General features: G+C 43.1%; 2 protein-coding genes across 2 annotated transcripts; one reads left to right on the top strand and one right to left on the bottom strand.

Moving 5' to 3' along the window:
- Positions 1-98: 98 nt before the first annotated feature.
- ift70 (intraflagellar transport 70) lies at positions 99-12,196 on the bottom strand. Its single transcript, XM_069717498.1, has 19 exons — positions 12,029-12,196; positions 11,610-11,675; positions 10,510-10,719; positions 9,718-9,774; positions 9,501-9,636; positions 8,993-9,097; positions 8,735-8,863; positions 7,333-7,382; positions 5,822-5,974; positions 5,421-5,486; positions 5,252-5,305; positions 4,785-4,850; positions 4,527-4,603; positions 3,473-3,680; positions 2,593-2,664; positions 2,220-2,323; positions 1,729-1,807; positions 886-1,015; positions 99-469 (listed from the first exon to the last, which is right to left on the bottom strand). The coding sequence occupies exons 1-19, from the start codon at positions 12,074-12,076 to the stop codon at positions 333-335; spliced, it is 1,947 nt and encodes a 648-aa protein (XP_069573599.1). The 5' UTR covers positions 12,077-12,196; the 3' UTR covers positions 99-332.
- Positions 12,197-13,339: 1,143 nt separating this feature from the next.
- Positions 13,340-18,776, top strand: LOC138632157 (uncharacterized). The gene is made up of 4 exons (XM_069717496.1): positions 13,340-13,381; positions 15,489-15,620; positions 16,520-16,649; positions 17,293-18,776. The coding sequence occupies exons 2-4, from the start codon at positions 15,503-15,505 to the stop codon at positions 17,528-17,530; spliced, it is 486 nt and encodes a 161-aa protein (XP_069573597.1). The 5' UTR covers positions 13,340-13,381; positions 15,489-15,502; the 3' UTR covers positions 17,531-18,776.
- The last annotated feature ends 8,797 nt before the right edge of the window (positions 18,777-27,573 follow it).

Here is a 27,573-nt window from a genome sequence, read left to right as displayed (position 1 = left end):
TGCTGTTTCTCTACAAACATTTTTACACGGAATCCGCCGAGTATTTATGAAAATAAATTTTGATCATCTCTGTTGGCATGTTGTGAGAGTTGAAGAAGGGATCTGAGGTCGGCGGCTCCTTCAACAGTGTGATTATGTAAATTTGTTGGAGCAGATCAGGATTATGTCTGAGCGCCAAAAAAATCTGCTGCAGCTCAACTCAGAGAGAGAAAGACGGAGAAGCTGCCAGAGGACGACAGGAAGTGGAAGAAGGTCTGGAAGATTTCCAGTCCTGATCAGTGAGAGCCGATTGTCTTTACGTTCAAAGGAACTGATAAAACACCTGTGTGATGTCACTTGTTCCAGCCAATCACCTCGTAGAACAGGGCCTTGAGCAGGCGGGCCTCGTAGGTGACGGTGTTCATGCCGATGTGGATGCGCGTCTCCTCCAGCGGCTGCTCGATGATGGCCGGAACCTCCCGGCCGTAGACTGCAGAGAGGAGACGGGCAGAGACATCGCAAACAGGACGAGGTTAACGAAGGGACCGAAAAAAGAAAACAGAAAACGTGGGCTCTGTTTTCCCAGCAACCTGTTTATGTTCAGTGTTGACATGCTGTGTTATTTTTAGACACCTGCAGGTAAAAAAATAATAAAAAATAAGCTTTGTTTGTTTTTTATTAATTCCTGCAATTTTACCGCAAAAAAAAATTAATTTCAAACTCCACAAATGACTTTTGACAGAAGCTGCTGCAAAATCAAACATTTTGGATCAAAACAATCACAACAAAACTGAGCAAAATCCTGTTGTGCTCCGATAAAAAGTGAGTGTGTGTGGTGTGTGTGTGTGTGTGTGTGTGTGTGTGTGTGTGTGTGTGTGTGTGTGTGTGTGTGTGACGGCTGCTCACCCTCGCAGTGCTCCAGGAACTGAACACACTCCTGCACCACGGCGTCCCTCAGCATGACCATGTGTTTGGACATGTTCTCCAGCAGGGACAAGAAGCAGCGCTTGGCGTAGAACCACGTGTCCGTCCCCAGCTACACACACACACACACACACACACACACACACACACACACACACACACACACACACACACACACACACACACACACACACACACACACAGAAATACACTTATCACTCACATGCGATGAGACATTTTTAATAGTCTTTAATAGTAATCTCTATAAATCTGAACCTCCAGTCGGTCTGTTTGTGGTTCTGACTCTCACAGCTCACAGACCCGGTTTAACTACGCAGGATAAATCGTGTGTTTGGTCCGAAGGAACCGGAGCCGGCAGTTCAGGGATGTGAGAAGGCGAGAGTCTCGCCAGGCTTCACATTCCTGAGTCGCTCTCTGCTTTCACTGTGAATGCGATGTGAGATTGTTTGTGAGGACGGGAGGGGAAACACTCCGGGATGACGGCTTGTGTTCTCAGCTGGGAGCTTTAGTGGACTCAGCTGTTCCGACCGGACCGGATCAAAGCAGCTCGGGCCTCACAAGCGGAGTCCTGGGGGGCTCAGGTGGATATTTTTTTGGTGGAAAACTGATGGATAACTCGGGCTGTGTTTGTTTTTTGTTTTTGTTTTTAAATGTGAAAAGTTTTTCATAAAAACACAGTGAGGAGCAGAATCATCTGGATTCTTGCATAAAATCTTTTGTTGAAATTCTGCAATGGAGTCCAAATCAAAGAAAGAAGATCGGAGGTTTGTGTGTTGGAGCTGCTTAGACGTATAAAAATCAGACCTTCTTGTTGTACGGCTCCAGACTCTTGATGACGCGAGAGATGCCGAAGTCGTAGTTCCCCTTGGCGCAGTACAGCGTCCTGAAAGAACAGTCAGTTTCACAGATATTTCATTTTAATCATCAGCTGCCTCCAACAGGACTGATCACTGGACCGTTAATCAACATAATAACTTCACTTTTCATCAGTCCAGTGACTCTAAACTTCCTGGAAATCCTTTATCAGAAATAACCCAGTGGGATGTACCATGTTGTATTCAAAGGAGGGGAGTGTGGAGGAGGGGGGTGGGGTGGGGTGGGGTGGAGGGGGTCAAAGACAACAACACATGTAAACGCGCAAAACATGTCAAGTCCAAAAAATTTCACAAAAGGAGACAAAAATCACAACATAAGCCCAAATCTGACTAAAATTTAAAAAAAAGACAAACAAACAATAATAAATGTAAAATAATAAGGTTCCTCAGCTGTTAAGACTCCGCCCCCCTGTCACTCACCCGATGACCAGGTTGACGATGCAGAGGTGGAACACCTTCTTGTCCGGGTCGTCGTAGGAGATCTGCTCTTCTTCCTTCTCGATCTTCCTCATCAACTCTTCAGCCTGTCGAAGCGGGACGACACGAAACAAAGTCACGCGAGCCGGAGGAACGTCAACTAACGTCGAGACAGACACGACATTCACGAACAGAAAAAGTTTAACAGAACTACTCTTTACACAGAGTAATGATCAACAGTGTTTTACTGTCTGCAGTAACAGCTTTCTATTTTAAAGTCCTTCTCCTGGCATAGAGAACAAATTGCTGCTACTGATGCTAACATGCTGCTAACACGATGCTAACACCCCGCTCCTCAGCGCCGTTTGTGGGTCACCTCCTCGTTCTGGCTGGTCATGATGTAGGACACACACAGGTTGGCCAGGACCACGGCGCTCACGTTCAGGATCTACAGAAAAACAGGAACGTTTAGTCATCAGTAGCTTGTCCAACGCTATCCAACAAAATTCTTAGTCAGCACCTTTAAAACCTTTGAAACTAACCCAGGTTACCTGCAGGATCCCTGCAGGTGAGTTTTAGAACAAAAAGCAATGTAAATTCACACAACTGGTAATATTCAGACTGAAGATAAGAGTTTTAACCTGCATTTGTGGATGCGGCAAAGAACAGTTGTTTTTTTTAAGTGTTCCTGAGCCCAAGCAGTGATTTCCACTATAGAATTTAGCCAATTTTTTTTTTTTTTTTTTAAAAATAGTTTACAGTTTTTTTTATTTTTTGGAATCAGTTTTTTGGTTGTCAGTCTTGTAAATAAGTCATGATTAATGACGACCACAACATGTGTCGGCGCTACTTCTAATGTTTTGTGCCTTTTTTTTTAGTAAAGAAATCGTGACACCCCAGGTGAGTTAATCATGAATCAATGATCTGAAATTGGACAAAAGTTGCCACAAATATCAAAAAACACCACTGCAAACAAACAAACAAACAAAAAAAAAGAGTCCCACACGGAAACAGAGGTCAGAGGTCATGCGCAGACTTGGAGACAATGCAGAAGAATAAAATCAGCTGTTTGGGGTTTGTTTGTTTTTTACCGAAGGTTTGCACTTGCAGGGACACTCCTGAATGTTACACTGCTCCACCTGGACAGAAAGGCAAACCGACCTCAGACTGGTGCTGACGGGTGAACAGCACTCTAGGTCTGGACCCACCTTGCTGAGAAGCCCCGCCCCCCCCGCCCCCCTCCTTTCTGCACTCACGTTGTCGTAGTGCTTCTTGACGATGGGCTCGTAGAAGCTGATGGCCTCCTTGTACTTGTTCTGCATGAAGAGCACGTGAGCTACATTCAGCTTCCAGGTGTCGTCCTCGTTGCAGACCTCCACCGACTTGCGGAAGATCTTCTCCACCATCTGGAAGTTCTCCCGGTTCCAGTAGATCTTGGCCTGGGCCATGAGGACCACGATGTACCTGGTTGGAGGCCGGACCATCACACACACTGACAGATTCATCTGTAACAGCTCAATTCTAATTTTCACCAATTTCTACAGTTTTAGGTTCAAAAAGTTCACGTTCTCTTATTACAGGATCATAATTTAACAATAAGCATTAGTACATGTATAGTAAGTAATGAGTCGCCTGATCGGAGGTTTGTTTTCTAGCTTTCAAAAACATGTTTCTTATCATCACTTGTTAAAAATATGCTCTTTATTAAGTGTGAAAATACTTCCTCTTATACTGGCCTGGGCCATTTAGCAGTATATAAAAATGTCTTGAACTGGATTGATGCCTTTGAGTGAAAATATATGCTAATAATTAGGAAAAAAAATATTCTATTAAGTATTTAAGTGCTCAAGTGTATTTTGGGCTGTTGTAAAGGGGCAATTTTTCTTTGCATAAAAATGTCTGATTTGATGCGTTTGGTTAAAATCTTTGGACTTGACTCCCTTCTGGAGACAGAAAAACTAAAGATTCTCTAACATGTGAGTCTCATGAGGTCACTGTGTCCCTCCTGGACTCGTGTGTTCCTATAGGAGAAGATCTGTTGTGGCTACAGACGGAGACGATCTGCCGTGTGAAGGTCAACGGAGTCTCCAGGATGAAGCAGCTGCCTCTCCTTATCTGGAAATATAAAAAACTGGAGGACGATATGAACTGAATCGAGCGGAAACCTTCACATTCACGTCTCTTTTTGGTCGGGTCAATAAACATCCTGTTTTTCCACCTCAGACGTCTAAATATATGATAAAGACTGTAAGTCAAATGTAATGTCCCCTGAAGTGATGAAAACCTGTGTGTGTGTGTGTGTGTCCTCACTTCTCCTGCATCAGGTCGTAGTCGTGCAGCGATCTCTTCTGAGCTTCATCGTCTCGAGCGAGCCGAGCCTCCTGAACCTGAGAGATGACATCATCTTTATTATAACACGATAATTATAAACATACAGGCGTAAAACGTGGTTTTTTTACACTCTTCTTAACTGCACATCTGGCAGAGTGACGCTGCAGCCGATCATGTTAGTGTGTCTGGTGAGACGGTGCAGATGTATTTAAAAACAGCAGCAGTGAGGTGAACCACCTGCTTCGCCAGCTTGCGTAGCTGCTCCATCAATTTGCCGTTCATCTCTTCGAACTTCCTGAACGCCTGAAAGAGAAAACGAAGCACGACGGTGAACGTTTAAGGACGAAGACGATCGACGTTGAATACAGACGAGATCAGACTGAAGTGAAAAGGTCACGCAGGAAAGACCGTTTTATTTATGTTCATAAAGCACGATATCTCAAGAACAATTTGAGGGAATTTCTTCAAATTTGGCCAAAACATTCACTTGGTACCAACGATGAAGTGATTAGAATTTGCGGGGAAAAGGTCAAAGGTCACTATGAGTTCACATCCGCCTCCCACTATTGCACCGTGATATCTCAGGAACGCCTTGAAGAAATCTCTGCATAAATGTATTCATGTACATGAACTGCATGTAAACTACAACTTGAAAACAACCACCAGTCGGTAATTCTAGTTTAAATGATGAACACTCCACTGACCTCCTCTGGAGCCGTCTGGCAGGTCAACAAGGCGTCAAGGAACTCGTACATGTACTGGAAACCAGAAAAAAAAAAGAACTTTCATGATGAATATACTTACAGATTTTAAAATAAAAAAAAAATCATGTCTGTGTTGTTCCAGCTCCTGTGTGATTGCAGAGGAACTGACCGGCGAGAGGAACTTGTAGGTAAGATGTGCGTTTTCTGCCAGGACGTCAGCTGCCAGGTCGAAGTACTGCGGAGAACCCAGCAGAGACATTAATGCCATTTTAATGAAAGACCGGCACCACCGGGACTCAAACCACACGAGTCCAAATCCCTTTCCAAACACTGCCTGCACCTTCACTGCTGTACAGTACGATGTGAGGATGTGAATTGTTTGTGTATGGGCCTCACTTTGCACCCAGATTATTCAACATTAAACTAGTAAAAGTGGATCTGGGAACACATGAAATGTACTTACACCATGAAAATAAAGACGTATGACATACAGAGAAAGAGAAACCTCCGGATTTTATGTCCAGCCTGCAGTGAAAGCTCAGAGTCGCTGCGACTCGTCCTCCTACGTACCTCGTGTTTGCAGTAGAGCAGCAGCAGGTTCCCGAAGGTGACGGGGGGGAAGGAGGGCTGCTGCAGGAGGAAGGCCAGCTTCTCAAAGCCCTCCGACGGCTTCGTGTCCATGTTCACCAGGGCCTGGTTGTGCAGCGTCACCGGGTCCAGCTCCTGCAACAACACAACACACACACACACACACACACACACACACACAGTTTATAAATTATGTGACACCCGCCTCTGTAAAATACTGTAAATAAGACAACACAGATGAAGTTTACGCTGTTTGATCTGATGTGTGATGAAAAACAAGAAAAAGTACATTCAAAGTGCAACTTCAATGCACCTTAAAGGGATTTCAGACTTTTATTTTGAAATATTTTGTCTGTCCACCTTTATTTTGGGTGATAGATTGGATTGTCCTGAGCTGCTCTTTGCTGGAGGGGCTTCTTTGCTCTTCCTTCCTTTTAATTAGAAATCAATTAATTTCTGGGTTTCTTTATAGTAATAATATTACAGAAAAAAAGATTTGACTCTCAAACTGACTTTTCTCACCGATGACAGAATGCACTAAGTGTTAGCTTCCACTAGAGGGCACTAGCTGCTCACCTCTTGTAAGAGAGAACAACGGAGAGGCAGCGAAGAGGAGGGAGCTGCAGCTTGTACTTTAAGTTTAGTGAGGAAGATGAAACTCTCGCCATCACCTCCGTGTGAGCCTTCACACCTACGACTCATATTCTATTCATCTCTGTTATCTCCGGGCTGCTGGAGAGGCGAGTCCAGGCACATTATTACAGGGTGATTACGCACAGCGGAAAGAATACACACACACACACACACACACACACACAACACACACACACACACACACACACGCTTGTACAGCTATCTTTGTGAGGACATTCATTGACATAATGCAGTGCCTAGTTCCCTACCCTAACCCTAAAATCACACCGTACCGCACACACACACACACACACACACACACACACACACACACACACACACACACACACACACACACACACACACACACACACACACACACACACACACACACACACACACACACACACACACACACACACATTTTTGCCATCCAATAATATTTTTGTGCTCTTGTCCCTTGATTACAGGTATTTTTCTGGACTCTCTGACAACATATGAACAACTGTCTTTGTGAGGAAATTCCCTGACATCATGCTATCCCCTTACATTGACCTTCACCGTCCTAACTAAGTTCCTAAATTACTCCTGACCCGAACCCAACTTGAACTTTAACCCTGAAACCTAGTCTTAACCTTCAGGTTGCCCTTTACAGTTGTGAGGACCAGCCGCACATATTTCCTTATATATTGTTTTTTTTCATGCAAAGACATTTCAATTTTCACCCTTAAAATGACTCATTTATGTCAGGAAGTGTGTCTGGGGTCTGTTGTATTTTTGTGTAAACAGATGTATGTAATATAAGTGTGTACACACACACACACTGAGTGCAGTGGGCGTGGCTGAGCAGCGATGGTTACCTCCTCTGATCTCGGGGGCATGTCCGTCAACGCCTCCTGAGCTCCTTTCACTGCAGGAATCAACATGAAACCACAAGAGGAGAGACGAAGTTCATTTCAGAGCATTTTTTGCAGCAGATTTCTCTTCGTGTGATGAATTTTACAAAACCAGCACAAATCAAACAGATCAGAGTCTTCACAGCTTGATTGTAAAGAAAACATTTAAAAGTTATCCTGTAGAAAGGTGTCGAGTTATTTCCCCTCCTCAGACATTATAAAGCAGTTTTCTTTTAAAACATTTTAAATCGTGCATCAATTACATCCTCGTATAAAAACATTTTAGCCTCTGCAGACTTTGTACTAAAACTACATTACATTAAACACAACTGACAAAAGCTAAATTTGCATTTTTTTTTATATGATAATAAAATGTATTAGAAGTTTATTTTAAATGGGATATTATTTGGATTTTACTTGACTAGTTACTGTTTTATTTTTTTATCATCTACGCAGTGGTTTGGAGACATTTTGAGTAAAATCTGCATAATTCCTAAAACTTCCCGCGCTACTTTAACAGGAAGCTGAAAAACAGAGAATAATGAGATATTTATGAGGAGAATAAGTGAAAAGGTTATTGAGTTAAGTCTCTTAATTATCAGGCCCTGATGAACTGCTGTTGTAGCTCCATATTCCCGCTCCTCTCTGCAGCCTGAGTTCAGTTCTGTCCTCAAGCGCCTCCTCCCTCCGTCAGCAGGTGATGTAGCTCCTCGTCCTCCTGATGGAGCCGACCCGTCTGATGTGGATTCTCACATCCTGTTTCCTGCTTCGTCGTCCTCTGATCACGACTCTTGACAGCTTTGGTTTGATAATGTGTCAGAGAGGAGACACAGGAGGGAGGATGTTTGAAGATAAAAGGAAGATTTACATCTTTTTTTTCCAGGTGATTTTCATCTCCTTCGATTCGTTTCTGTCTTTGTTTTTTTGTCTCTGCTGCACTGACCCGGTTCTGGACTGAACTCAGAGTTGACTGATGCTGTTGTGATGCTTGGATTAGTCGAGTAGCTGCAGGTGATCTCAGACTGGAGGAGCAGTGAACACGTTTTTATGGAAACTCTTTGCTGATATTATCTCTACTGTTGGTGTTTTTAAATGGGTTTTCTGGGTTTGTTCAACTTTTAAAACATTCAAAAGGAACTTTGAAAGTGTCAGACCTTCCTCATCCCACTGGGTCAAAGTAACAGGAGTCTAATTTAACAAAGGTCTTGGCAAAATAAGGGTTTATTTTGTTCCTATTTGACTGATTTCTAACATTTATATGCTCGTTTTTAAAATGATTAACTTTCTGTTGATGCATGAGTCTCACTTTAATTCATGCGTATAAGGCGTATAAACTCGGAGGCCCCCGACTGACTGAGGTTCTTACGGTTCTTCAGCTGGTACTCGATGGCTGCTTTGAGGTTGAAGGCTTCGATCAGGGCTGTCTGATGAAGCACCAGCGTGTTTCCCACGCTGTGGACGTCGATGCCTTCGGTCGTCATCCCGACGCTCAGCTCTGGCAGGAAGAAAAACAAAACACACACACGGGTCAAAAAGACGACCAAAATAAAGGTGAAACCAGAGCTGAGTCAGTCTGTTCAATTATTTGCAGTCGAGATAACAGATCCACGAGACGTGACGATACCTGGATGTTCTCTGATTCCTCGTTCGATGATCTCGCCGATGTATTTGAGGGCCTGAGCGTAGTTCTTCAGGCTGTAGTAGGTCAGAGCGATGTTGTAGGACAACGCTGACGCAAAGAGAGAGAAATAAAGAAGAACTTTAAGTGTAGTAGACAGTTTTTTTTTTTTTTTTAACCCAAAGCAAAAACTGTATAAGAATGTTCGTAGTCTCTGGGTCTGAAAACTGAAGCCATTGTTTTAAAGTACAATACCACTGAGGGCCACTAGGGGCTGGCTCCAAGCACAGCTATGGCAGCGAGGCCACTTCCTGTTTTTTTTCTATAGAGAGACAGGCTTGGAGGGTGTGGCTGTGTCCTCCATACAACACAGGTCAGTGTCAGACCCCCCACTGCATTTAAAAAAGCTGCATGTCACTTCCTGTTCGGAGGATTGGGTGATTTTAATAACTGAACATCTTTCAGTACACAGACAGCGATTCACTGAGAATCACGCGTGTCCTCGCTTGATCACCTGGAACGTATCCCAGCACCTGCATGGCCGACATGAACCTCTTGCAGGCCTCCTCGTACTTGCCATCCTGGTACAGCAGACATCCCATGTTGTAGACGTAGTCCGGGTCGTCCTGGGGCAGCTGCTCCAACAGGGACTTCAGAAAACACACCGACAGGCGGAGTCAGTCTCAGCAGAACACGAACCAGATGTTTGTCTGCTAATAATAATGACTCACCTTGGCGGCGGAGTAGTCTTCCTCACAATATTTGATACAAGCTTGTAGCTTCACCATCTGTGCCCAGGAGAGAGAGAAAGGGTAAAACATCAAAACACCAAAAATCAGCTGCAATCTCTGATCCAAACTGTCACCAAAAACTAATTTTTCATTCATAAAGTTTCTGCAGAAGTGTCATAATTCTTCTACATCGCCGACAGGATTAAGTTAGATTCCATTTTAAAAGCAGCGTTACTTCGACGCTCTGCTGATAAAAGTTTGTTCCCTGCTGTCGAGCTTCATCTCGTTTATGGGCCCCAATATGCATTTGTGAGAAGACTTTCTGTTGAACAAACGCTCCCGGTGAAGGAAAAGTGTTGGAACAGATGGTGGAGACGGAGAGTAAAAATTTAAGTCTAAATAAAGATGGAGTTCTTCTTAGATTGCAGATTTGAAGCATTGATGAAACACCTGAGACCGAAACACTTTCAGGTCTCATTAAAAAAACAGAGAATTGAACTGTTTCACATTTTGTCTGAGCCCGGTGATGTGTGTGTGTACCTGTGTCTGTGTGTGTGTGTGTGTGTGTGTGTGTGTGTGTGTGTGTGTGTGTGTGTGTGTGTGTGTGTGTACCTGTGTCTGTGTGCACCTGTGTGTGTGTGTGTGTGTGTACCTGTGTGTGTGTGTGTGTGTGTGTGTGTGTGTGTGTGTGTGTGTGTGTGTGTGTGTGTGTGTGTGTGTGTGTGTGTGTGTGTGTGTGTGTGTGTGTGTGTACCTGTGTCTGTGTGCACCTGTGTGTGTGTGTGTGTGTACCTTGCCACGGCTGCTGGTGTTGTCCAGTACAAACGAGGCCTTGGTGGCCTCTGGATAAGCCCCAGATTTGTAGAGGGACTGGGCGTAGTACACCTTGTACTCCTCCACCTCCGGGTGCAGCTGGCTGAGCTGCTCGTAGCACTCGGCGGCGTTGCCGAAGTCCTGGATGTGATAGTAGCAGTAACCCAGCAGAGACAGAGCCGCCCGGGACTGAGACACAGAGGAGAGACACACTGATGAAACACCTATAACACACTTCTAACACCCTCTGTGACAGAGACAAAGGAAGAATGAATCGAAGTAAATCAGGACGTCTGCAATTGTCACAGTATGAAATGTGAAACTAATCATAAATCAATGTATAAATGTAAATGATTGAAAAAGGATGAAGTGTTTTTTGTTTTTTTCTTATTTGGCTCAAACATCAAGGAGTAAGTCACTTCATTCCCGTTAAACCGCCGTTACATCCGTTTCTCAGATAATCGCTTAAATATTTGGTCTATAAAATGCTTCAAAATCATTTAAAAAACATCAATAAAAAATAAATAAAGTTGAACCGCTGTTTCGAGAATAAAGTCGAACCGGCGAGATTGAAGTCAAAATATCGAGATTAAAATTGAAATATTGAGAATAAAGTTAAAATGTTGAGAGGAAAGTCGACATTTAAAGATTGATATTGAACTTTTGAGAATAAATCAAACTACTGGAGTATCTTTAGAAAGGACTACAACTACAAAACATCTTGTGTGGACCATCTGGTAAAATGTTACTTTAGAGCTACATGTAATAAAACAGAACATCATTTCACTTCATGGCATAAAGTCTTCCTCCTCTTATTTGTTTCCCTTCATTTAGCTTTAATCCTCCATTATAATGTCCTGATGTCCAAAGTCATAAATCTTTGCAATAAACAGAAAACATTAAATTCCTCTGAGAAACTGGAACAAGTAAATGACATATTATCGTGGTTATTATCTGACAATTCATTTTCTGTTTGGTTAAACTGTTTGATTAAAGTAATAACTGCATCTCCAACAATAACAACAACAATAACAAGCCTTGTTTGTGTAAACAGAGCCAGCAGGTTTCGTGGAGCTCACCTTGGTGTGTTTCTGAAGTTGTCCGTTCAGGATGTGAATCGCGTCCAAATACTGTCCGTCTTTAATCTGAAACACCGGAGAATCAGCTGTGATGGTTTCACACTTTATGAACTGTTGTTTACTAACAACACGTGTTGTTTACTAACAACACGTGTTGTTTATTAACCCGCTAATTCACGACCTATTTCATCATTTAGCACAGACAACTTCTGCAAGTAAAATAACGGAAAGTTAAGCCGAAGTGTTCGCCGAATTCACGAGCAGCCCACCGCAATTTCACGACCGCGTTATGTCGCCTGAGTTTTTTTCAATAAGTAAGAAATACTAAAATGATCTTTTTTTTTAATGGAGTTTCGGGCTTCAGGCTATTATCGCTGCTAGTTTAGCAGCTAACCGCCACCAAACAACAGTATTCTCACCAGTTTGTAGATCGTAGCCGTGTACTCTCCGTCTTTTATAGCTGTCATGGCTTCAACCCAGCAGATTTATTCAAAGACAAACTACCGGGACCTTCGCGTATTCTTCCCAGACTCTTAAATGAGACATTTAGCTCGCTTCTGTGTAGTGGACGGACGGAACGCGTAGGAGCTGTTGCCTAGCAACACAGTAGACCGGAAGCGGGCCTTCTGACGGACGTGTGTTACAGCCAATCAGCTCAGAGAACAAGCTACCTTAGATTTTTCTTTTCTAAAAACTTTATTTTATTGATCGACAGCGACGGATACCGGCCAAAACTAACACGTCTCTTTCTTTCTTTGAATAAATAATGAATCTTTGAGGTTTGTTTGTGTCCCTGTGCAGTTGTTTAGTCTCTGTTTGTGCTCATTTTGAATCCGTCTTGTTGTCAGGTCCATCTCTGCTGTTGTTTTGCATGTATTTCGTTTCATTTTACATCTCGTTTTCTTTAGTTTGCATCTCTTTTTGCTTCTTTTCTGTCTCTCTACAGTTGTTTGTCTCTCTTTGTGGTTGGTTTCTATCTATATGTAGTTGTTCTGAGTTACTTTGTGGTCCTAGTGTGTGTATGTTTGCAGTCCTTTTGGTTGTGTGCATTGATTGTGCATCATCGTGTTCATTTCTGATCATTTTGTTTGTCATTTTGAGTCTCACCTTGTCGCAGTTGCATGAGTTTTGCATCTATTTATGTTCATTTTGCATGTATTTTCTTTGCCTTCCATCTTTCTTTCTTTTTGGCATTTTGAGTGTATTTGTCTCTTTATCCTCAATTTCTTCTCTTAGCGGTTGGTTTGCCTCTGTTTCTGAATATTTTGAGTGTTTTCTGTTTGACTGACCTGCCAGTAAAATAGAAGCTTTGGACCAGGGACTTCTGTTGGGCCTCTTTCTTTCTTTCTTTCTTTCTTGCACAGCAGAGCACAAGCACAGACTGGTAATATCTAGCAATGATCTCATATTTGAAGGATTCAAGACCCACACACACACACACACACACACACACACACACACACACACACAAATGCACACACACAGTGGTCAAAACAGAAGAAACCAGCCAAGGTGCTGGAGCGTCGCCTCCAACCCAAACCCGACTGCGCTGACCACTGGGCCGCCATAATGACGGGGGAGAGGCCGGATGCTGTGTGTGTTTAAAAAGTGAGAGTGTAAGTTTGCATGTGTGTGTATGCATGTGAATTCATGCTTGTGTGCAGCAGGGGTGTGTGTGTTTTCTCTCTCTCTGTCTGCACCTCTTGTACGCCTGTCAGACGTCTGTTGAAGCTTTACTGAAGAGGAGCTGCAGAACAACTCATCATCAGCAGGTATGTGATCACATATCGATCAGTGATTTGTTTGGTGAGTCACATGCGCGCTGTGTTAAATCACAGCACATTACTTCTTGTCTTTATTTTTCAGGCTCTACTCGTTGTCAGAATTACTTTATTTTGAGATTGATAAAGTCAAAGAACAAATCTTTGAATTGTTCACCGCTTTGTAAGAGAAAATGATTTATTCACGCTGTGTCGAAGCACTACGAGGGTAAATTCCTGCTCGACATCAAATTGAATGAGCCTCTTTTATTAACGTTGAGCATGAATCTAAATCGGGCATCTGCACATTTAAATATTGAAAAACTCAGGGGAATTCAGTAATTCTTCCATGTGCCTTCCCCTCCACTGCGAGGCCAAAACTTATTTCATGCTTGCCAGATCGAGCCGCGGTAGAGCTGATGAGATTTTTGGTCGCTCAAAATGTTCATTAGGAGAAAAACCTGCAGCGGAGAGGGAGGCCAGAAACTCGACTTTAGGTGTGTGTTTTTGTGTGTGTACACCTGCGTTATAGGTGTTTAAGTGTGTTTTAATGGTTTGGGGAGGAAATGTTTCATTCATAATTTAAAGATGAGTTTGGCACCAAAATCCTCCAGCTGTCCCGCCCGCGTAGATCTTGGAACATGCTGTGTTGAAATTATATTCTATATTTAGTTATTATTTCCAACAAATCACAAAGAAAGGTTGTGTTCATGTCACATTAAGTTGTGGTTATGGTTGGAGAAAAACTTGGGTTATAGTTAATAAAAAAAAATAGGTGCTGTTAGCATTATGGCTATCAAACTAAGTAAGAATCATCATGCGATATACAAACACAGTATTTCCAAGGATGCTGGACTGGACTTTGTAGAGCAGACAATACTTACTAGATTTAGTCTTTTCATGGGATTTGTTCAAAGAAAGAAAACAAACATCTAAATATTCATAATGATATTTTCCTTAATCAGCAATTCGTACTGCAAACCTGGTTTGTTAGGTTTGGGATCGAGGAAGATGGTTCTGTTGGAGTTTTTCCTTCCGACTGTTAAAGACTTGAGGTCAGCCTCAACCCACAGCAGACACAGTAATGGAAATAAAGAAGAATGTGTGTCAGCTCCTCTTTTAAACATGTGGTGTTTAAGAAGATCAGCTGTGTAGTCTACCTCCACCTCTGTGTATAATTGTAGGCCTGTGTGGGACAGACACGCAGCTGCCGATGCGGTTTCCACTCGGCGTGTCTCTGCAGCTCACCAACAGTTTTCCAAGTCGCTCTGTCGGTTCAGTTTTGAGCGTCAGCTCTGCAACCGGAGCTTCGACTCGCTCCTTAAAATGAGCCGACTGCAGGAGCTGAGAGTTTGTAGCCTCGGGGCTTCTTCCACCCTCTGACACGCCTGGAAGACTTGAAGAAGTTTGTGCGCACAGAAGTTAGATTTCCTTTCTCTCTGCTTTATTAGGTTTGATAGCCACGGCGGCAGCAAATCCATACAAGTTTTAAAAACACAGAGCCGAGGATGAGGGAAATCCCTCCAGCATGTCTTACTGAACAGAACAACGTTTCTAGAGTGAAATAAAGAAGTCAGAGGACATCATGTTCTTCAGAAGGAGGAAATCTGCAAAGACTGAGCCTGAATGTGGGATTTAATTATTTCAATATCATGCAATTAACTAAACATAATGACGTGTCGTGCTTCTGAGTCACTGGAGTCTGAGGAAGATGCAAAACATGCAGAAACATTACGACCAAACTGCTCTTCATCAAACCACCGCAATCAATCAATCAGACGGTAGAGCAATCAGTTTTCACACAGCAAGCTGTAATTCAACGAGTTGACATAAAATAAAATGGTGTCTGCATGTTTGACCGATAAAAGAAGACGGCGATAAATATCTGGACCATGTTTGTGGGACACTCTATGACTTCGAAATTTGAAATCATATCATGTCGTCAAAAATATCCTCAATGCCTGCCGGAAATTAATGTTTAATTTAGTTAAATTAATCAAAATGCTTCATAAAGACTAACAGCATGTTAAAGACAGAAGAGAAACAAGAGATGAAGACTTAAAAAGATTAAATTTAAACATAAAATGATGTAGAATTTAATGAAACTCTCTTGCTGCAGGTCCTGGTCTGATCATGGCCTCCAAACTGAGCGTGCTGCTGCTGTTGCTGGCCGTCGCCGTGGTAACCGTGCTGGCCCAGAGGCGACGCCAGACGTCGACAACCACCGACGAGTGGAACTACCGGGATGGATGTGAGCACCCAGATTAACTGTTTCCTCTCTGGGGTCAAAGGTCGAGTTCAGGGCTCGTTATGGTGACGTCGATGCCGGAGGTCAAAGATCACGTTGCTCCGAGCTTAAAAAAAACCCACCTGTCAGTGTTTTAATACGAAGCTGAGAATAAGAAGAAGGTGAAACATGCTCAGAGTCAGAATACACTCAAACTATCCGCCTGGATGCAACGAATACCAGTTTTATCTTCAAATTCAGCAAAAAAAAAAAAAGATTTTGTTTTGTTGAGTCGACCAAAGGACCTTCTATCATCAACTTGAACGAAGCAGTTCTTTAAAGAAACAGCTTTATTTTTGTTTTCTTGCTCAGTGATGTTAACACGACCCTCACACATGAAATAGGCAACTGAAACCAGGAAACTGTTAGCTTAGCTTAGCATAAAGACTGCAAACAGGTCATGTATACTTTTCAGGGAAAAACATGACACTGACACGGTGACCTCTAGTGGACTAATGGGTGTATTACACCGTTTAACACTGGGTGGTATTTTGCTAGTTTAACTTTGTCACCTGTCAGATTTTATTCCGTTTTCTTTGTGCCTTCAGATAACTTTACGCTTCATGAGTTATGACTGAACAGGCTCCACATGCAGTGACGAATAAAGATGAAGTATTTTCTGCAAAAAATGATAATTAAGGACATTCTTTGTCAAAAAGCAAATGCAATTATTTGAAAAAAAACAAAAAAACAAAAAACAAAAAAAACAGCCGCTCAATTTGTGACCTGAATTTTCAGTAAATACGAGTTCTGACCTCTGAGACTGAGGATTACGACCCTCATTGTGACCGACTGCTCACTGATCAGATGTGTACAAAGACGGTAATCTGAACGTGAACGTGTGTTGTGACCTTCTGCTCCAGCTGAGAAGGTGAACATGCGCAACGTCGCCAACCTGACTCAGGTGCTGGACAACTGGAGGTTCGACATCCTGAACCAGATGAGAGGACTCCTGCAGAACGACCACCAGTCCCTCCTGCCGGACTACGCCAGGTAGGCACCCGTTGGTTTGTGAACGTTATGAAGCCTCCGATCGTAGAGGGACTAACGGGACCTTCAAGATGAGTCACGTGACACCAAGGAGGCTGAAATAAAGCGGAATGATCCTTTAATGGGGTGGGGGGGGGGGAATCGTCCCGTCGCAGATGAAGTCCACACGTCTGTTCTCTCTCATGAGTGAAATGAAACAGTCTGAGTGTTGAGAGCCGCCACAGGAATGTGGTTTAAAACACAGGCGGGAGTTTGTGGGGTTCAGTCTGCGGCCGATGTCGTCATACGAGGCTGCAAAAATAGAAACCGCTCTTTAGAGAGCACGAAGGAAGTCAGAGGACGAGACATCACTCCGGTCCAGAATCTAAATAAGCAGCAGTCGACATTGTTTATGAGACAGTTTCTCCCTTATTTGCTTTAATTCTCCTTTTCTGTCTCTACTTCACAGTTTTACTCTGAAATATTTCAATTGTGGAACGAGTTATTAATCAGATTTTAAAGTAGAGTTTTATATTGTTGCACAGAGCTGCTGTTGGTGATAAAAGTCAGCATGTTATTCAGTCCATTAAACATCAAGTAGTGCGTCTGTATCAGGCTGTTTGAGTGCATTCTGGGTAATAAGCTGTTCCACCTGCCTCCCGTTCAGGATCCAGCCGCTGTCCGAGGCCTTGGACGACCTCTACAAGGAGTTCAACGCCCTCAAAGCTCACCTGGGAGACCTGACCGAGAAGTTCTCCAACATAGAGACTTTCATCGACGAGGTCAAGGCCGGACGCGCTAACAAGGCCAACGCCGGCCCCGCCCCCGGCCCGCCCCCGGCCACGGCCCCCAGACAGGTCGGGAGGAGGCTGGTGAAGAAGAAGGTCCCCGCCGCCACTTCCTAACCGGCCTCAACCACGAGCTTCGTTCCTACTCCGCTGTTTGTCTTAACTGACGGCTAGCGTTCCTTTATCTTCGTTATTATGAGGTTATACGACATCGTGCACTGTAAGTTTAGCTTTTTATTTTCAGACAGATCCTAAATTCGGCGCCCTCATCGGGCTGTTCAACACTGAAATTAATAAAAATGTAACCAGGATAATCCTTAAAATGTAAAATTATTCCTAAAATTAGCCAAGTTGTCAACATTAGTGTGCAGACGTGGATTCACGCCACAGAAACCGACTTCTCCTCGAGAACTCACGTAGCAACAGTTTTTATAGAAAATACGTATTTTTTGAAGCAAAAAGGGCAAAAATTCTCTGACCGCAGCTCCTAAAATGGAAGTATGAGCCAGTTTCCCAGTTTTCCATGATAGTTAACTCAAAATCTGTTGATCACGCAGAAAGAAAAAAAAAGATTTAAATATGTTAATTTGGTTTCTAAAAATCAATGATGGGCCTTTTTCAGTCATTTCTACGATTTTATTCACTACAAAAACATTCAGTTAGTAAAAAAAATTAACTGAAAATATAAAATAAAATCAAAGTAATCAATCATACAAGATATTTAACATTAATATGAAAGTTTCATTTAAATGAAAAATGGACTGAAAAAACCCATCAAACAAACAACAGCATTGTTTTTACTTCTGTCTGTCGGTCGCAGCTTTTCAGTTCTTCTGTGATGGAATAACACGACTTCAGTGGAGGTTTCATGTGTTTTAATTACTTTACAAACTGAGAAACTGAAGTATACTTTCTAAAAAAAGGAGCTGGATGTGAAATAAAACCAGATTTGAGGGTCTTTTGGTCCCGTTTAAGGCCGGAGGCTCCATGATGAAGGAAAGACGACATATAGTGAAATGAAATACTTTATTTCAAACAAATTTTCAATTAAACAGAAATAAAGTTGAGTAAACTTTGTGTTTTTTAGGCTCCTGATTGGTGATTAAAATGAGCTTCTGTAAAATGCGAAGAGTCAATACTTCACTTTTTACTTTGGTCCATTGTTTGAATTTCTGAGGGCACGATGTTGTGGAGAAATTTAACTCTTAAATAAAATATATCAAGGTGGACCTGGATGTGTGATTATAACCTAATTATTGACCCGTGATGTAAATCTTAACTTTCCTCTGACTTCTGACGTCTCTACTCTGCTTTGGGTTTTACTGCTTTATTATACGAGCTCTGAATAAACTCTTTTATTTGCTTTCAAGTGTCAGTTCTTGCTTCTTTAAAAAAAAAAAAAAAGAAGTTTACTTTGATGTCTGAATTTCGGCTGAAATATTCTCACAGTTACCGGATCCTCTGTGTTTCAGTGGAGGAAGAAGAACTCAGAAGAACTCGGCGTCCGGTGAAGATGTCAAACCTAATTTTAGGACTTTTATTTCCTGATAGATTAAGTAAACGCTTTAAATCCGTGGAAATTGTGGGGCTGAAATTGTTCAAGATTTGTGGGCACAAAATATATAATCCATCAGAAGCTTCAATTCTAAACAGTTTGCAACAAGAAAAAGAAACTCTGCCGCAACTGGGTCTATGAGCTCCGACCCAATTTGTATTACATCAGAGCCACTGAGACCAACTTCAGTAATCCCATATACTCTAACATACTGTGTGTAATCTGTCGTTGCTCTCAATTCTGCTTCGCGGCTGGAGACGAAGTGGGACGGATCGCAGCGAGGAGGTGAAACCGGGTGAAGGAAACACTGCGGAGACAGAACGGAGGAGGACGAGCTGACAGGACCGACGGATTCCAGGAAGGGTTCCCAGCGTGGCCGCAGCTGCACAAAGAGTCGACTTTGAAGGAGGTAACGTCCAGATTGAAATCAGGTTTTCGGTCGTTGGAGGTCCTCGTACTGCCGCTCGTACTTGATCAGATCTCGACGGGACATTTCAACATGCATCTTATCTCACACAATTACATCCAATCAAATGTTTGAAGTTGAAATGTAATTGTTCCAAAACAAAATCTGGGATTTCCTCTCTGCCCGGTCATTGTGGTGTGTATTTCTTGACGTGTGTGTGTGTGTGTGTGTGTGTGTGTGTGTGTGTGTGTGTGTGTGTGTGTGTGTGTGTGTGTGTGTGTGTGTGTGCGTGTGCGTGCGTGCGATAGCTCCAAAACCATCCCATGAACTCCAGATCCACTCGGCCGGCTGATCCGAGCGAATCGTCTGATGAATACAACATGAGAGCGTCTGTTGGAGAGAACGGCCGCAGCCCGGGACTCACTTTCATGCCGTAATTTTGGTGGTCGCGCTGCGTTATTATCGGTTCGCCTCAGTCGAGCGGTTTTGAGTGGATTCGCTGGCTGCAGCTCTTCAACTGCCCCGCTGAAGTTACCCTTCAGTGTCGAAGGGGCACTCAGATCAATAATAAATTTCATGCTTTGTGGTGTGAGCGACACGCTGTGACGGCGACGACGGCGCTGGAGAAGAGCCGCGCTGCTTATTGAAGCTTTCAGGAGTGGCGTCGCCGATCATCCGGCCGGCAGATCTGAATGAACGGTCTGAATTCAGCTCCTTCCACGACCAGGGAAACATCTCCTCTCCTCTTCCGTGATGTTGTTAATACACTTTGACCTCTGACCCTTCATTTGAAAGGCTGTCGTGTGTCATTGTGTGTCACAGTTCAGATGTGGTTATTGATTTTTACACGTACACTTTCCACTTCCGTCTGAAAACACGACGAGTCTTCAGTCATCTGCTGAAACGTGACGCTAATTTTCGGACAATAAATGACAAGTTTGGAGGCTTTTTTCTAATCTTTGTGCATCCAGTACGTTAAGTTCAGGCAAGGATGGATTATTAGAAAATGGGGCCATAAAATGTCTCTTTGTTTCCCTTAATGGTCATTATGCATTATTTGTAGTTCTTTTACGTGATCTTCAGTTACTTTATAAGTCTATTTATAGCCATTTGTATTCCCTTGAGGTTGTTTAATGGCTCTGGCCAAAGTGGCAACCAACCCAACTACCGTTGGTTCGTGAACGGATGTTTTAAAGCCTCCAGTTCGGTGTTTTGGACCAGAAGTGACCATATTTGGGCGGATCTGACAGGCAAGCCCCGCCCACCCCAGGCCTGTCAATCAAACCCAACACGCCCCAAGACACAGATCAGTTTGAGGCTTAAAATCTATTTCATAAAGTATTTTTTGACAGAAGTTACTCAAACAGGTTCATTTATTGTGGACTTTTTTCTGTCGTGGATTAATCCACATTTGGTGATTGAAATAAACTCTGTGGTTCAGAGGAATCATAAGTATCAGGCATTTTTCAGTGGGATGTCTTTTTTGTGTTTAAATCTTCTAAAAAAAATTGACCTGTTCAGACTCAGGTGATTCTTGTGTTTGGACACTGAGTGATTGCATCATTTCTTTTCCTTCGGCGACCTCGAGAAGCGGTTTTAATTTTGACTTTCATTAGACGGAGCTCGGTGGGGAGAATCTTTTCTCGTGGTACGACTTAACAGGAAACCCAGCGGCTGAGAGATGACAGCGATCGTTCATAAACTGCGGCGAGGGAACATTGCAGTGGCGGCCGATTCGTCAGCGTGGTCCCGTACGACACTGATCTCGTTTTTTTTTTATTTTCTAATGTAGTCTGGGTTTCTAGAAAGGTTCAATTCCAGCAGAGTCCTGCATGAATAAACTAAGATTCCTTATTTGTCTCCTCTGTGGTTGCTCTGACACATCTCCTGTCGATACCTCGCCGTGTTTGATTCCCACAGAGAGAGAGCCAGCTGCCGGCGCTTTCAGTCGGCTTTAGATGACATTGAAATCAACGGGTAAGATTTGAATCTGCGTGAGTTGGAAGATGCTTTACAAATTGTTTGCCCTGCGGGTCTCTGTGTCGACTGGAAGCGTCTCATCTGCTCCCAAAAGGAAGAAGGCAGGTCAACAAACCAGGTACCACATCACAGACTGCTTTCCATCTGAAGAAGTTTCTGACCTCACGTCCGTCACAATGTGAGCGTCCCTTTCCGAGAGATCAAGTTACACCACCGGTCAGCCAAATGCGGTGACTTCCTGTATGTGTCAAATTAAAAGCCCTCCCGTGTTCTGTGCACCGACCGGGAGGTTGTAACCTCGTCCTGCACCAATAGTTACCACGTTAGAAAACTCACTTGCTCTGGACTATTCACACGACGCGACGCAGAGCTGTGACAGATGTAAAAAAAAAAAAAAAAAAAGTAGATTTGTGGCAAATGAGCTGAGAACTCGTCCGTTTTCAAGGTGCTGTGAGCGGATGTGTTGCCACGGCGCCGCAGTTCGAACGTTTTTCTCCCCTCAGACGCCTCAAAACGTCACAGTTGAAGTCGGCGTCGACAGTCTGACAACCAGCTAACGAGGCGCTAAGAAAAATAACTAAACGCAAGTGAACGGTTAACGCTGAGAATCAGCAAACAAACAGCTGAAGTCAAGTCGACAGCGGCCACAAAACCGTGTAACTCTGCTGGTGGTGATCCAACTTGGAAAACGTCCTCGTGAAGGTTTCCTGCTGCTCCGCTGAGCTGCCAACTCATCACGTGCAACAGGAGCTGTCGCAGAACCTTTTGATCAACCGTTAATTGAAATTAAAATTGTTCTTTTTAAAAAAAAATCGAATCTATAATTTTTTATGTTCTGTGCCGTAATCGAACGTCTGCTCTTCCCACAGCCGCATCACTGACCCGGCTAAACACGACTAATAACCCCTGTGATCGTTTCCATGTCAACGGCTGGTTTTCATCCGATCCTCTCTGATCACGCTGCTTCCTTTTGAGCGGTGAAGAGGCTTTTTTGTTTTTCTTTCTCCAAAACTTCAGTCGCTCTGCCGTCACTTAGTGCAGCGATAGAAGCAGCAGCGGAGCGCCATCAAAGGCAGGAGAAGTCGCCTCATTTTGAATTCACCACCGTCGGAGTGAATCTCACCGCGGCAGCTTTCACTCAGAGATCGAACGAAAGACTCCACCGACGGTCCGTCCAACGCTACAGCTTCGTTTACTCTCTTGGTTTTTCTTTCCCTTTGACTTGCATTTCCTTTTCTACTCACTCGTGACAGTTTGGTGTTGCTCGGATGGTAAAACGTTTAGACACATAAACAAACCGGCACCGCATCCTCAACCGGTCTCCTGTGTTAATAAAAGCTCGGCAGAATCCGCCGACTCCTCACGAACATCAAAATCCCGCTCTGGTTTCTATTATTCATCGGGTTCTTCTCTTTATTGTCTCGATTCTCTGAGACGGAGGATGTATATGAGCTTTGTTTCTCACAGGGGTTCCCATCAAAAGGAAGCAAAAACATCTGCACACCAAACCTCCGTACCAGGAGAAGAAAAACAAAAGGCGGATTTACTTCATTAAACTTTGTGTGGTTTAAGAAAATCCACCCAACTCTGTGTTGGTTTTACTGACCGGAGAGTCTGCTGCCTGGTGTCAGTGCAACACCTGCACCTCGCTTTGCCGTGAAGAAGTACGTGGTTACGTTTTGGAAAACAAAGCCGCATGGTTGAGGTTTGCTAACGATTTCCTTTAAGAAGTCCATGTCGGATTCTCACGAACACGAACATTGGTCTCCTGGGTGACCGTTCGGCGTTTTGTCCATCCGACCGCCGCAAATCTTTTTACAAAAAATAACTTCACAGCATTTGTACTTGGTCACATGACCTGTTTTGTGTGATGTGCATCTCACTTACATTTTGTATATAAAAGTGGACGTAGCTCACGGGTGCCAAAAGTGAGGCCAAAGTGGAAGTGTTTCAAAATGCAATACCACCGAGGGCCACTAGAGGGCCACCCCAAAAAGGCTCTGACTGCAATAGACTCCCATAAAACTTCACTCATGAAATACGAAGTCTATAATTTTTTAAGTTATTATGGGGTCAATAGCTAAATTTACTCCTTCTGATGAGTTTTCTGGCAGTCCAACTGAAAATAATCATAAAAAGCGGCATGTTTGGGGGTGGGGGTGTGTGTCTGTTTGATTGACAGGCCTGTGATGCCGTCAGATCTCCCCCTCGCTCGTTCCCAACTCGGCCAAATATGGTCACTTGTGGCTCCAAAATAACAAGATGGCGACAGACAAGACCTGAAATGGAGGCTTCATAACGGCAGCTCACAAACCGACGGGTGACGTCACGGTTGGTTGCTGATTGGTGGACACCCAAGATTACTGACACCAATTCAGTGTCTGACCAAATCCTTCTTGTGTCCCTCAGTTATGGTGCTGAATAATTTACACACAGTGACCTTTGACCTTAAACTTAGACTATAAAAAGTCATCATTTTATCCTGTTTGACATTTATGTGAAACATAATTAGTGTATGAATTCTTGAGTTATGGCCGAACATGTTTGGTGAGCTCACAGTGACCTTTGACCACCAAATTCGAATCAGTTCGTTCTGGAGTGCAAATAAACGTTTGTGCCAAATCTTAGGATATTTCCTCCGAGCGTTCCCGAGATATCGTGGTCACAAGAATGGGAAAGATGGGCGTAAAGACAACCGGAAAACAGAACGGCTGCAGTCGGCAGGAACACTTTATAAAAACGAGTACGGGATGAATTAGTTATTCACCATTAACCATCATAATCATGAGATTATCAGTCATGAGTCCTGATTATGAGGTGATTTTCTCATAATTAGAAGATAATTCCAAGACTAATGATGTTGAACCCAAAGTAAAAAATACCGATACCCTGATGTACCTCTGTTGTATCTTTGTTTTCAGATTAACATTTTAGTAGAAGTTGGATCAGACTTATTTGAGTCTGCTGCTGCCTTAATAAAAACAACAACAACAACAAAAAAACGTGTTGAGTAGATGCAGAACTGTGACTCTCTATGACTCATCCCCTCACCATATGTCGCAGCGCCGTCATGGCTCGGTGTCAGCGTGTCACCCAGGGGTGCTGCTCTCCGGCAGGATAAATGGATTGTCGCGTTGGAGAGCCGGAGGGTCCAGATGGAGCCGCGGAGTTCTGGTTCTGATTAGAGACGAGGCCACAGACGAACACCTGCCCGATGTGAGCGGCCTCGCACTCTAATGTCCTATTCAGCTTTAAAAAGATGAATATTCATCGGTGCAGCAGGAGGGGACTCAACGACAGTCACTAACTCCTTTATTATAAGGAAGTATTGATGAGTCTGTTCGGTTAATTAGCTCCACATTAGCTTGTGCATTGAAAACAGCGACTCAGTATTTTCTAACATGAAGAAAATCCAATGAAAGAAACCAAAACTAAAACAATTGCGATGCCATTTTGAGGTCCGTTAAACCTTTTAATACTCATTTATTAGCAATCATTCGAACTATGAATATGAAACCTGAGCATGTTTTAAAGCAGTATCGTCCTTTAAGGTGAGACATTTTAGGCAAAAACTGTTTGTGCATGCACTTGTCAATGTTTTCCATCCATAACATGTTGACTTTCAGACTTTCTGCATTTTGACACATCGAAATACACGTTTAGGTCTTCGTTTCACTCCGTTGTGTCGGCTTCTCTCGAAATTCACAAAACGTTAGTATGTGTAAAATGTTGTATGAACAAACCCATCTCCAACAACTTCAGAATATGGACAGGAATTTAATTTATAGAACGTTTTCTTAAAAAAACGGCTTAACAGTACGAGAAATTTTTAGAGACTGCTCCTGTTTCGCGTCAAGTCGAGTAGCACTGTGACATGTTGCACGGAGCAGCAGGAAGCTGTAACTTTAGCTTAATTGTCGCTTAATCGACATCAGCACCTTTGTATGATTGTTGGCCCCGCCCCCCTGATTAGTTTCACCTGTCCTTCATTGTCCTTCCCTCCCTGCTGTATTTAGTCTCTGCTCTGGTGCTTCCCTCTTTTGTCAGTGTGTTTCAGTTGCCCGTCTGTCGCTGCATCTTTTGAAACCCAGAGAACAAAAAACACCTGAACTGTGGCGCCATGGCAACGGGGTTCTCCTTGAGTTGAGGTTTGGTGTGTGCGTTGGTTATCTGTTTTGTTCCGATGTTTGTGTGACAGACATCCAGACATGAAGACGGGCTGCCGTCCCACCGCCTATGGGCCCCACATGGCCTTCAGACCGGGGGCCAACACACAACACCGCCCGCCGCTGCCAACCTCCGCCGCCTGCTCCGTCTCCGTGACAGGCTTATGAATGAAAGATGTGTGTGTGTGCTACTGTGTCGGTGTGCTGCTGTTTTCTGGTGTGGAGGCAGCCGGTGATCTGGAGTGTAGAGGTGTGTGTGTGTGTGTGTGTGTGTTTACATCTGTTGTGGTTGGCATCAGATGACAGTGGAGGCTCTTCGGCGTCCCACAGGGAGCGAAGTGTTCACCTCTGAAGTGTCACGAACAAACACGCAGATTTCTGAGGTTGAGGTTCCAAGTTAGGAAATAAAATGATCGCGGTTCTCTTGAGCCACTTGAAATTAATGAAAAATTTGTTTTAAGTGCTTGAAAATCAAATAATCTTTAAAGCGTGTCATAAAATAAGAGCCAATAAAAACAAATGGATTGGTCAAAGTTGTCATGTTATATATTTAATGTGTATTCATCGATTCACGACATCAACTCGAAGCCTCGTTTTGATCCGCTCCCGTTTGCCCTGTCAAAGTTACTGCGTTACACTTCCTGTTCCTGTTTCAAATTAAAAGCCGTGCAGCATTTTTCAGCAGAAGGTTTTTACTGTGAAACATCGGCAGTAAATACACATCAGAGATGACTGTGTGTAAACGTGCTAACGGAGGATCAGTAGAATGGAAACAAATATCACTACACTCCTGATAACCATGAAAGTTTGACCTTTATTTTAATGTAGGAAGAAAATTGTTTTGTTTTTTAGGGGATGTTACATGAAGTAAGGCCACCTCTGTATGTATTTATTACAATTTCTGTCCGTGACTGACTGAGACGAGTTGTATTGATCTCAGGGCCGGGATTTGTGCCGTTCCCAGTACACCCAATTTGCTGCTGGAAGAACTTGGCAGCTTTAGTTCGGACTGATTGGACTCAGATAAATCCAGCCCTGCAGAGGGGCTCCAAAATAAAAGCCAACAGGATCACAGACAAACACGTCTCCCAGAGGACGGCTGTCTTCTGTCCCACGCACTTCAAAGTCACCCAACGCTTTCCAGTTTTATAGTTTTACTGACACGGGAATCGGCATGTTTGGTTAATGGAGGCTGATGTCAGTCAGTCTGTCACGATCAGAGATTTGTGAATCATAAATAACCAGTCAAACCCTTCGTTTACCTTATTTAATGTTAGTATTTTATTCTAATAGAGTTGTTAAGATATTTTGGACATTTTGAGTCTCATTCATTTTCTCCATCAACAATGTTTGATGACTTGCAATTCATTTATGCACATTTAAGGCCTTAATGGAATTAATTTGTATTTCAATATACTTTTTCGAACTGAGCATTTCATGGTGAAAACGTGAATTTTAGATATTTTGGAAGGTACATTTTTTTTTAGCTTTTGCACTGCGAATAAAGGCATCAGATTGGCCCCCAAAAAAATGTATAGTATTTATTAACATACTTATTTTTGTATATCGTTTAAAAAAACGTGACATCATCCTCAAGAAAAACATGCTTTCCCTTTTGCCTTCAAAAAACCCAACATTCAGACTGGATTTCAGCTTTTGAGATATTTCATTTGTTTACATTGTTGGGTTTTCATCCCTCCGGCAGCAGCAACAGCCTTATTTACTTTCTCCTCCGTTTCAAGCGGAGGGATGTGTGCTGCATATCAGGACGGCCTTAAATCAAAGACAGTGAATCCCTGGCAGGTCAATTACCGTCTGACCTTGTAAGTTCAAATTTAAACACAAAGTGAATCACAATACAAAGTCCGTGCTGACAGCTGACATGTCAGCCTCACTGCGACTTATCTTATTTATTAAGATTGAAAAAAATGTTACGTCTTCAGTAACACCTTAAAGATACGTTTGAATGTCCTGCAGCGGGTTTCATGTTGTTTTAACTCTGCATTCAGAAGTTAAATCACATTAAAACTGCAGTGAAATTAAACAATTATCG

Source organism: Brachyistius frenatus, unplaced genomic scaffold (genome assembly GCF_029030835.1).
Source record: "Brachyistius frenatus isolate BFR_SWC_R1_liver_20210118 unplaced genomic scaffold, ASM2903083v1 Contig_176, whole genome shotgun sequence".
NCBI classification, from domain to species: Eukaryota; Metazoa; Chordata; class Actinopteri; family Embiotocidae; genus Brachyistius; species Brachyistius frenatus.
This window is presented reverse-complemented; position numbering and strand designations above follow the sequence as displayed.